Raw genomic sequence first — 12,046 nt, 5'->3', positions numbered from 1 at the left:
GTAGTACTCAAAAATGGTTTTATCTCCTTGCTTCTTGCCAATAACCTTCTGAAGTAATTGATAAACCTTGGCCGAATCACCCACACAGTCAAAGGTCTTAGTAACATTGTCCCAAATATCCTTGGCAGTTTCTTTCCTCATAAACCTTCTTCCAATTTCAAGTTTCATGGAGAAAATCAGCCATGTCATAACAGTGGAGTTTTCAGTCTCCCACTTTAGATATGTCGGGTCATCTAGTTGAGAAGCCTTAATGGAACCTATAATATACCCTAGCTTTCTCCTACTCCGCAAGGAAAGCTTCACAAAATGGGCCCAATCCAAATAGTTGGTGGTGTCCAACTTCACAATAGAAATCTGAGTATGGAGGTTATCAAAAAACATAGGAGTAAGAGGGACACTACTCGATGCAGTGGCTAAAACATCACCAAAGAAGGCCACTATCTTCAGACATATTGTAGATAAAGGGTCACACACAAGGTGGGGAGTACAAACTCTACCCACAAAATTGCTTTCCCTGAACCAGAAAAAAAAAATTCAGCCACCAATCCAAGCATCCACTTCAAAGGAATTCACAACATTTACCTCCTTTAAAGTGTAGGATCATAACATAGGAGCTAAATACCCCAACACATCATACCTCACAAGAAAATGGCAATCAGAAGCATCACAAACAATTTTTAGGAGAAAAAACACCAAAAAATAGGGCAGGTGGTACCCTATTTGGACTGATAACTTTGAGTTATGGCTGCCCAACTCAAGGAGGCTTGTAGCGAGACCAATAGGGCTGAAAGTAAACCCTAGGGTGATCCAAATGGGCTTGGTTTCAGCTCCAAAGCTGACCATATGAGAGAGGAATGGAAAAAACAATCCAAGGCTAGCGGTAACTTTACCTAGGCCTGGTTTCGGTTCTTGCAACCAGCAAGTGTCCCTTCCTTCAAAGAAAAACTCCCATTGGTGTCTTCACGGTCTCCTTGCATGCCTCCCTCAAGGTTTCTTCAATCTTCTTACATGAAAGACACTTTCCTTGGAACCCCTTTGTCACCTAGGGTTCCAAAGAAAAGAGAAGAAGGAAGAAGATAAGTAGTTTGACTCTCAAACCAACCTTACAATAAGGAGCTCTAATACCAAGTTGAAATATGTGAATGGAGAGGAACAATGAGATAAATTACAATACTGCCCTTAGACTAACATAACTGATATCTCTAACAACATGACAAGTCCTTGACCATTGAATTTTGACACGACTGGACCTTTCATGGTTCTTCTCGCAACTTCACATTATTTTTCTTTGTATGCAATCGATGAAGGGAGAAAATGATTCAACGGATCCCCTACCACATTTGACATTTTTTATACTGATGACACTAATGTTCCAATTGTTGTTAGGATAGGAATAAGAGCTTGCACTCAACATCCTATTTGTAACTTTATTTCACATGAGTCTTTATCCCCATCCTATCATGTCTTTGTTTCTTCTATATCTTCTGTGTCAATTCTGCAGGGCTGGAAAGACACTATCTCTAATCCTAAGTGGAAAGAAGCTATAATAGAGGAAATCTAGGCTCCAGGAAAATAATGGCACTTGGGACCTTGTTTCTTTTCTGATAGGAAAAAGGCCAGTGGGATGTAAATGGGTGTTCATCGTAAAGCAGAACGCAGATGGCAGTATTGAAAGGTACAATGTCAGGTTGTTTGCAAAAGGCTTTACCCAAACCTATAGTATCAACTATCAAGATACTTTTGCTCTTGTAGCCTAAATGAATTCAGTTCGAGCACTACTATCATGCTGCCAACCGTGGATAGCTTAAATATTACTGGGTGCTCTAGGGTGATATTTGAGAACCTATGAGGCTCTACTAGGACAACAAAAGAACAATCAGTAGAACTCATAACCCAGTCCAACATGACAGGACCAAACATTGAGATTGGCATACACTTCATCAAAGAGAAGCTTGAACAAGGCTCGATTTGTATTCCGTTTGTCAATTCTGAAAATCAGTTAGCTAATGTGTTTACAAAGGGTTTAATTGTAAGGTATTCCAACCTATTGTACGTAAGTTGGGTATGAGAGATATTTATGTACCAACTTGAGAGGGAGTGTTAAGGATAGGAATGCCACATCATAGGACATGGATGCCACGTTTTGCACTACCTAGCCTAGTACTCCATATCATGTATAGAGTTGTACTACTTACCATTTTTATTCCCTTGGTACTCTATATCTACATTATAAATGAGAAAGGCCTCCGTCATATCAGACAAGCCAAATCACTCTCCACTCATCTTATTCTCAACTATAAACATAATAAGCATGCTGCTAATTTGTGCCCAGGAAAGCCAAGATTGGAAAACTAGATTCCAGAACTGGCTAAGCCTACACAACAAGGTTACATTCATGTGTTCTGGTGCATGACATGATGGAATGTGTCCAATATGGAAACCCTAAAAACTCAACATGCAGATACATCTACAGGGGTATAGAATAAATATGTTCTACTTGTAGGAAATCACCCAGTACAACTGTAACTATGATCCTTCTCCATGCCAATGAATTTTTTTTTTTTTCTGGCAGTCAGTGCCTTCTTCATGCACCACATTCTTTTTTCCTGCAGTCAGTCTTCCCGACCACTTTTCACTTTCTTCCCTTCTCTGTTTTTATTTTTTATTTTTTCTAATTGAAATTTCCAGTAAAATCTACACACATGTCAGTATCTTGCACATGAATGAAAAATTGGCATGTTATTTTACATAAGCTTACAAAATTCAGGCATACCCCCCAACAAAAATACAATACCCGTCCCACAAGTTTTGTGTTTTCCCATAAATCATGACGCCAGAAAATTTAATCATCTTATTAACATTTTTAATGTGCTAACTCATTAATGGAACTTATTATTGTTAACAAAAATTTATTATAATCTCAAAGCATAGAAAATGATGATGCACAAACATTTCTCAGGACATTTTTCAAAGCATAGAATATTAGAAAGTGAAGTCATAAAAGGGAAAGAAAGCCATCTTGAGAAGGACAACATAATAATTTCATCTTGGCCCTAGACTCAGAATTACATAGATTAGAAAATAAAAAATTCAGTCTTTAAAGTAAGTGCTTCTGTTACATTCCTAACATCAACTAATATGTATCATGTCCAGCAGATCCTAGGACACTGTAACAATATTATTAAGATATAATATATGACATTCAATTCAGCGTTGTTGAGTATAACAAATAGATAGAATTATATAGAGAAAATGTTTACCTCAAAATGGTAGCTGAACATAATTTTGGTCAATAACAGAAGCACCCAAAAACTTGTGTACCTTTAATTTAGAAAAAGATAATCAAGATAGAAATTACAAAAGTTATATTAAAATTAAATTAAATTAAATAAAACTCCAAGAAAGATTCGGCATCATGAGGAACTCACGTTAAAAGGGGAAGTAAGTTTTCCTGCATGCCACGTCCAACATATAGTCGAGGCTGCATGATGAAGCAACTTTCGTAAGATAACATGAATGAATACAACAAAAATTCCAAGTATTCATAATGCATCACATAATTCATGATTCTAGTGACAGAATACTTTACTCCAGTAATCAATTGATAACAGAAAAAGGAAAAGAACTATTCATACCTGTGCCCACCAAGATAAAATAGTGCACACCCTCCTATTCGAGGTCTCCATGTATCTAGTAATTGCAGGAACGAAAAATAACACCATCCCAACTGCATTCGTCACCAAATACAATGCTACTGCAACCATATAGGAAGAGATACACCATTCTCCAATCCAATCAGCATATCGTTTGCCATTACAAGTAGAATTTATTTGAGAAGCAGCATAACAAACTGGAAGTATGATAGTCCATGCCACTGCTACTAAAAGCTTTAGCAGATGTCTTAATCTTTGAAAGAAGTCCATCGTATGCCTTGCCTTCCAAGTAAAGACAATCTCAAGAATTGCTGCAAGTGAATCTTACTTCAGGTTGCAGCTCCAAAATGACTCATATGTTTTCTTATTTAATGAAAAGCAGCAACAAAGAGGCATTTCATTGACTGTAAAGTATCTGTATAACAAAACTTCCTCTGACATTTCACTTAGAACAAAGAATAATTTGTGAAGGAGCTAACATCAATACGTTCAACAAATGATTAGAATGAAATTGATCTTGTTATTATAGAATTCTAGAAAATAAATGGTGATGACACAAGGATGCTGTACAGATGGATTAGTGAACAGAAAAGATCCATTGTTAAGGTCCTTAAGGATGGGGAAGAAGGGACTCCATGTTTATGATTGAGCCCCAATATGAGGTTAAGGTGAACTTTTAAGGCACTGATCATGTTATAGGACAAAATGAGGTCAATTAGAAGTCACTGCTGCATGTCTGCAAACACTGAAGTTCTCAGGTTGATAATGGCAGAGTTTCTACTCATGACACAAGAGACAAAACAGCTGGATGGAGGAGGAAATCAAGCATATAATCAAGTTATTTGTTTCTATGTTTAAGGTACCAGAATCTTCTTTCAATGTAAGAGTTCTAATTTGAATAGAAGTTTCCCTTTTTCTACAAGAGCTTAACCAATTGTACTATTCTATATTCTATAAATAAAATTACCATAGCCTAAGCCATTCATTATGTTCTGAACAGATAGGCATTCTATTCCATGAAAATTCACATGGTAACAAAGCACTAGAGATCCAAATCAAAGGGTTACTGGCTCACTTTGATTGAAAATATATATACTTTTTTCTTCCTTTCATATTTGTTCTAGATCAAAGTCATGGCATCGCTTTCTTCAGGTTTGAAGATTACAGCCCAGACTTTGCATCAGCTCTCAAGCTTTGTTATGCTCAAATTGACTTCTATGAATTATCTGATGACAAAGGAGAAAATCCAATCCATACAAAAAGGGAAGGGAATCGAGTCATACATTTTTTTATCCCCTCCATCTCAGTTTCTTGATGATAAAGAAGACAAGGTGAATCCAGCCTACAGTACCTGGAAGAAAGAAGACAGCCTTATCAAGTCTTGGATTCATGGCCATCTCTCATAGTGTTCTTTATGTCGTTACAAGTTTACCCACAGAAAGAGACATCTGGAAAGCTTTAGAGGTTGCTTTTGCACAAGTTATGAAGGATAAAGAACTAATGTTGCAGACAAAGCTGTACATTGCAAGAAGGGGTCTTCTACATTTGAAGACTATCTCACACGGTTCAAATCCATTTCCAATGAACTGGTTGCAATTCAAAACGAGTTTTAGATGAAGAGAAAATTTGCTTGTTTACTACTGGGCATCTGTGATATCTATACCTCAACTTGAGGAGGAGTGTTGGAATGATAAGTGTATATCGGGAATGTATATTTATTTTGTACATGTGGATCAATATGTTACTTATAGACGGGTAAACATGTACTGCTTTTTTTAGTCATTAACAACATTAGAGAAGGGAATCAATCTCCCTCCCAAGCATTCTCCAATCTTTCTCTCCACTTCTTCATCCATCTTATTCTCAGATTGATATCACTAATATCAGTCAATCTCCACTACCAAGAAACTTTACTGTACAACCAAGAAGGACAAACAAATTCTTTACAACTCTAATGCAAGATGGCCTAGAGGTAGTGAAACCATTTTCTGTAATTGGTCCTACAAAAACTTGATTTCTCTAAGCTGCACCCAAAGCAAACACTACATACTTGAGCCCGGCCCTGGCGAAAGAATCTGCGGGAGAGACACACATTATGGGCCCCCAAGAATGGTGTGAGGCACCCTAATACGCTAGATTAGGTTTCTTAATCCTTATCACAGGTTTTAATAGGTCTGGCATGTTGTTTCCTATCAAATAAATTCAAGTTTCTTAGGATGTTACAGAAGATCTGTAAAGCCAAGGGCATTAAAGTCCTATCAAATAAATTCTAGTTTCTTAGGGTGTTACAGAATATCTGTAGAACCAAGAGGATTAAAGTTATGGATGTTGGCTGCTGAGAGGACACAAAGATATAAAACTAAGTCATGGAACCTGTGGAAAATGATGGCAGACATAGAGTTTAATGATGGAAGGAAGGGAAGTGGATGCTTGTTTCGGTAGACCTCCGATGTGACTTTTAGACCTTTGTGTTCGGCCTCCGGTTAGCAAGAATGAGTATATCACTATTGTGGTTCTGACAATTTTTGATGTTGTGGCATTTTAAGATGAAATATTTTGATGGCCCAATTGTCTCTTCTTCCCAATTGTCTTAACTTCTTAATTATAAGATGTGGCGTCTATTGTATCCCATACATTCAAGTCGTGATTGTTACTTCTTCTAGTAAGAATGTTCAACAACAACCATGGTTCCAAATACCATATGACTTTTAAAAGTCACTGGTTTCGACAAGTATCAACCAAAATTCCCACATTTCAGTCAAAATGTGAGAATTTTCGCGTGGGCCAATGGGTTCAACCCTTTGGGTTGGACCAGCCTTTATAAAGCCTTCTTAAATGGGAAACCAAGCCTTCTTATTTCAAAATTTCGACCCCCTCCCTTATTTCTTCTTCGTGAAGTGGGAAACTTAGGAAAACAGTTAAGATTTTTCCCTTATGCAATCAAATCTTCATTCTAAGCTTGGATCTTGCACATTCATAGCAAATCTACCTAAGAAAGGGAGCTTTGACCTAAAAGGTAAATTCCATCTTCCCCTAAAAATCATTTTTTTTATAGAATATACTTGGACACTACTTGGAATTGATTGTTGGGTGTTGACTTTTGACTGTTGAGTGTTGAGTGTTGACTGTTGACTGTTGACTATTGAGGCTTGAGACTTGAGAGATAACTCACAATGATGTAATATTATTATTTATTTTGGATCATTTACATTATATTTCGTTTGTTTTAACTTTTAATCATGTATTTCATATTTTTAGTTAGTAACTCATATATGTACTTATGTCGTATAATTTCAGTCAATGACTCAACATACATTAGCAAACTTTGGTCAACACCACAGGTATGACTTTAGGTGTTTTTTCCATTAAACTAATTATGTGAATGAGTTAGAAATGTCTAAAATAGGGCATACACAAAAAATAGGGGAAAAAAAAACATTTTGGAAGTCAAAACCAAAGTTTCCACCAAACCGGAAAAATATCCCTGGTTTCCTCAAAATTTTCCAGATTCAACCGAAATTTTAGTCTCCCTAAGGGTCGAAACCCGATATTTTGAACCTTGACAACAACAACAACAACAACTAAAGCCTTATCCCAACTTAATGGTGATGGGGACATCAAGACATACAGCCAAAGGAAGAAGAAGACTCAACCTTCTTTGTGGTTGGAGGATTAGAAGAAGGAAGAAGAAGAAAGAAGAAGAATAAAGGAAGGCTCGATCCAGCCTTCCCAGCGCTGGATCGAGTCCTCTCCTTCCAAAATTTTCCAAGATTGTGTAGCCCCCACCAAATCTGATAGTTTAGTAGTTTTATTTCCTAGGATTTTGTTTATTTGAGTCTTTAAGTTAATTAGGAAACTAAGTGATTATCCTGTTGATTTCTCTTTAGAAAGTTTCTTTGTTTATAAAATAGCATTCCTAGAATAATCTTTTCTTTTTAGTAATTAATCTCTTATTTATGTAAGGCCATTGGCCATGGTTCTAATTAATGAATGTGAATTGAAAAACAGCCAAGGAGCAAACCCCCCAACCCTCTCACGATTCTCTCTCTTTCAATCTCGTCTTTCTCACTCTCTTTCTCGCCTTTTCTCTATTTATTCTCTCGGTTCTCTCTGCTCTCTTCTCTCACCTCCCTCTCTCTCTTCCAATTCCCTTTTACTGCTACTGTTTACCATCCACTGCTGTTGAATGTTCTCTGCTGCTGCTGCTGTTTACTGTCTACTACTGTTGGATGTTCTCTGCTGCTGCTGTTATTCTCTATTACTACTGCTGCACTATTGCAGCCTCTGTTTGCAACAACTGAAGGCCATACTACGTGGATAGATCATCACCTGGGCTGCTGCTGATCTCCTTTCAATGAACGGATTACTGCTGGGTACCATCTTCAAATCTGGGCTGTCTTCTTTACTTTCAGACTTGGGCAGCAGATAAGTATAGAATAAACCCTCCCATTCCCTCCATTATCCTCTCATTATTTACTCTGTTACTTCCATTAAAACCCACCCCCCCTTTTAGCCATTGCTTAACCTTTTTATTTACCACATTGTTTGCTTTAAGTATTGCTGGTCTTCTAACTGATCTTAGAGCATATAGCATGGGGTTCTATCTACTTTTGATGCTTAATAAACTAGTGCTATAACCTAATTTTGATTGCTGCCATGTTCCCTACCCTATGTTTCCCCTTGAAGCTTGAGTGAGTTTATGTGTTTTTCTTCCTAGATTATTATTGCTTTTTGCTACTTTGTCTATTAGTCTCATTCTATGTTGCATGTTAAATCTTGTTTGCTGAGTTTCTTTTGTCCTGTTTACCCAAGTTCCTTGAGTTAACCCTACCTAGTTAGTTAATCTTGTAGGAAACCTAGTCACCTAGGATCCCCCTACATCAAATGGGTTCTGCTACTCTAGTAAATAATGTCCATTTTATGTAATTATAAAGTGATAGGATTTCTGGTATAGACTGATTATATATCCCCCCCCCCCATTCTCTTTATTTTTCCTGCCGTTCAGATTATGCTTCTGTTGACTAGTTCAAGCTACAGACCTTTCCTTAGTGGTTTTTGCTCCTGTTCTAGTATTACTTCTCCTATGATGTGTCTCTCCTTTATAATTCGTTTTCATTTAAATAAAATTTTCTTATTATGAAATACATTTTATTGTTATGCTGGTTGCATACTACCTTCTTCAATCTTCAAGGACAGTGATAATTTGTAGCCACAACAGTAATGGGGCACCAAGAATAAAAAATATATGAGGATAGCTGAAAACAGTTCAACATGTTCATGCAAAACAATTTAACCAAGGAAATTACCCCTCAAAATATTTAAGTTAACATTAAACCATTAAGCAACTACTAACATCTTACCTTGTACAAGTTTTAGAACAGCAGAAGTAATGAATATGCTAAGAATGTCTTCCAACACTGTCGCATCAAAAAATTGCCACAATGATTCCATACCATGCCATGCCATTATAATCATAACCTATAACAAGAAAGTACTAATCAGAAAAGATATAACATCAAACCAGGAGCAACTGTCCGCTTTTTATCCTACTTCAAAAGCAATATACCTGAAGAGCTAGAATAAAAAATGTCCACATCCTATCAAAGCTTCTAAACAGGTGCCAAAATGAACGAATCTCAACGAAATTTGTCTTCCCCAACCATTTTTGTCTCCTATTCTCCTCTATATTAGCCTGAAATCAGCACTAGAAAATGAATATGAGTCTGGACAAAGAAGACGAAAAGATAGAAGTAAAAATCAGTATTGTTAAAGTGTGATCCTATAGGTTCTCTGCAAAGAACAAATATAAAATAAAAAAACAGAAAACATAAGAAGAATACATAAAGGAAATTCTGCGAAAGGAAAAGAAACAAAAGGGCCACCAAGCCTGAGCTCATTAATCAACAAATTATCCATTTTCCTTATTTAAGGACAAAGATTCTTATTTGGTTCTGAACAAAATAAAAGGAAATGATAAGCAATGCCCAAAAGCTAGTGTCCAAATTTCATAGTTGAAGAAAGGAACTGAAGGATTCAAAGTTTAGCAGCCTAATTTTTAAAGAATTCAAAAACAATCCTACGACTGTCAATGGGCATGATCTATAGCAAACATTGACCCACTGAAGCATAGTTCAATTCCTTATTTCACATGGAAAAATACAAAAAAACAAAGCCAAGCGTTTACACCTCTCATAAATCTATTTATAATTATATTCCAATTACCCGTTAAGAGCAACCTGTTTATAAGATCCACAAAATTTCAAAATGGTGACATGTTTTCCTCTCCAACTGAAAGATTTTACTTAAATAGTTAACAAGACTCGGTGCTTTCTATCCAATCTTAAATTATGCATTTTTTCAGATTCTAGAATGAACACATATCTTATTACCCTGTTTCAAATTGCAGTCATGGATTTACAATAAATATTTGCACAAACATGTTATTCTGCTTGTTTGGAAGGGTATTCAGGACAGGACTGGTACCGAGCATGGCCAGCAGACATGAACCATTCATAATAACCACAGGTTACAGACTCGTCAAATTTACGATTGAGTAGACAAGAGGACCATCTGTGGTCCAGTGGGCCAGTTCAGGGGTTCAAGGTATGAAATCATGGAGTCAGTAAGAATCAGATTGAAACACTCAGTATGTTGGGCATTACTGATATCCATGGACAAACTTGATGGGAGTTTAAACACCATTTTTTCTTATATTCTCCTCCATATATTATTGCCTCTCTATTATTTATTAGTGGCTTTATGTCATTTGTCAATGCAACACATTAACAAAATGAATTATACAATGATAACATTGCATTATTATAATAACATAAATTGGTTAAGTAGGATAAAAGTTCACTAAATTCACACATTTTCTCCTCTTCTTTCTTCTCTTTCCCTTCTAACCCCAGGATATTTCTTTCCCATTCACAGATAATCCTAGTCTTGGTTTTCGTGACCAGCTATTCATGAAAAAATGGACGACCTTCAAAATGTTGTATCTGAAATCCCAATATTTGAAATTTGTTGGAGGATCCAACCCAAAACCTTAAGGCATTGGGTGGAGAGAGCTCCTTAGGTATATGAACACATCAAGGACCTGAATAAATCAATGTGGGACTATAGCTTTATGTGACAAACCAGGATCTGTAACCAGCAAGTGTAATAGAAGAGAGAGAGGAGAGAACAAAGAAAGAGATATAGGGAGAAGAAGAGAGGGAAACTGCCAAAAGTGTAGCAGGCTCGATAAACTTGCAGTCCCGCCTACCACCAGTATTTATTAACACCCAAAGTAGTACAATCAAATAAGGAAAATAAGTCCATGTGCAACAAGAAAGATAAATAAGAAGTCTATCCCAATTGGTAAGTAGAGATCTATCCTAACTAGGGAAAGAAATAAATTAAACCAAGGAAGTAAAGCTCAGCCGCGATAAGGACACTCCCCCTATCGTGGTACATATCTTAACAGTCATTAACTCCCAAAAGTCATATGTTGGAATGCTTATGTGAGTAAAATTAAAGATAACTATTCGAAGTAACTTTCTTGAGAGATTTTTCCCAGAAGAAACAAGAGGGTCTTTGTGAACTAGAGCCAACAATTGTTTTTTCTTTACAAGGTCATAAGATGATATTGCCATGGGATATCATTTTCTAAAAAAAATCTAAAAACAAAGTGAATATGATTGATTTGCTTAGATTAGAGAGGAGAAATAAGTTTAAACAACTCATTCCCATCAAGTGGTTAGTTTAAGTCATAGTTGTCAAGGCGTCGCTTAGGCGACGACTAGGCGTCCAGGGGGTTTGCCTGGTGCCTAGGCGACAGCCGCCTTGTTGCACTGCATGTCGCCTTGTGTTTTGGCACTTATTTATGCCAATGTTTTTAATATTTGTTATTTTATTTACTTAAGATATTATTCATAAATAAGCAAACACCCCCTATTTGAGTCTAATAAAAATAGTTTAAAAATCAAATTCCAAAAGGATAAAAAGTCAACCCCCCAGTCCAAGAACAAAAACTGGATTTTGGTTATAGGGACGATTTTCAACTTTTAAATGCTAGGATTTTTCTCAATTATGAAAATTTTATAAATTCTATCATGTTAAAACATTGCTAAAAATCAAAAGTCCGGTAAATTAATATTTTGTTTTGATATTCATAAAATTATTTTCATTCAAGCGATTTTAACAGTATTCGTGCACTTAAAAATTAATTTGACTGAAGCATAAATTTGTCATTGCAACTCAGATTTAAGTAATCTTAGGGCCTGTTTGGTATCGTTTCTGTTCCAAAAACGCCGTTTCGTTTCAAAAACGAAAATTTCAGTTTCTGTGTCAAAACGTAGTTTTTAAACGAAAAAATGGTGTTTTAAAATTTCAGATTTTTATCGGGAAAT

At 36.2% G+C, this 12,046-nt stretch overlaps 1 protein-coding gene across 3 annotated transcripts in view; it reads right to left on the bottom strand.

The window, feature by feature from the left end:
- LOC122069729 (putative callose synthase 8) overlaps positions 1 to 12,046 on the bottom strand; it is a 59,976-nt gene that overhangs the window by 36,634 nt on the left and 11,296 nt on the right. For all 3 annotated transcript variants that reach the window (XM_042633791.1, XM_042633792.1, XM_042633793.1), the window contains exons 13-17: positions 9,220 to 9,345; positions 9,014 to 9,131; positions 3,636 to 3,964; positions 3,429 to 3,481; positions 3,261 to 3,321 (exon numbers count right to left, since the gene is read on the bottom strand). In XM_042633791.1, coding sequence (XP_042489725.1) covers positions 3,261 to 3,321; positions 3,429 to 3,481; positions 3,636 to 3,964; positions 9,014 to 9,131; positions 9,220 to 9,345 — 687 coding nt within the window. The remainder of the gene's footprint in view (positions 1 to 3,260; positions 3,322 to 3,428; positions 3,482 to 3,635; positions 3,965 to 9,013; positions 9,132 to 9,219; positions 9,346 to 12,046) is intronic.

Source organism: Macadamia integrifolia, unplaced genomic scaffold (assembly GCF_013358625.1).
Source record: "Macadamia integrifolia cultivar HAES 741 unplaced genomic scaffold, SCU_Mint_v3 scaffold692, whole genome shotgun sequence".
Lineage (NCBI taxonomy): Eukaryota > Viridiplantae > Streptophyta > Magnoliopsida > Proteales > Proteaceae > Macadamia > Macadamia integrifolia.
Note: the sequence above shows the minus strand (reverse complement) of the source record. Positions and strands in the feature narration are given on the sequence as shown.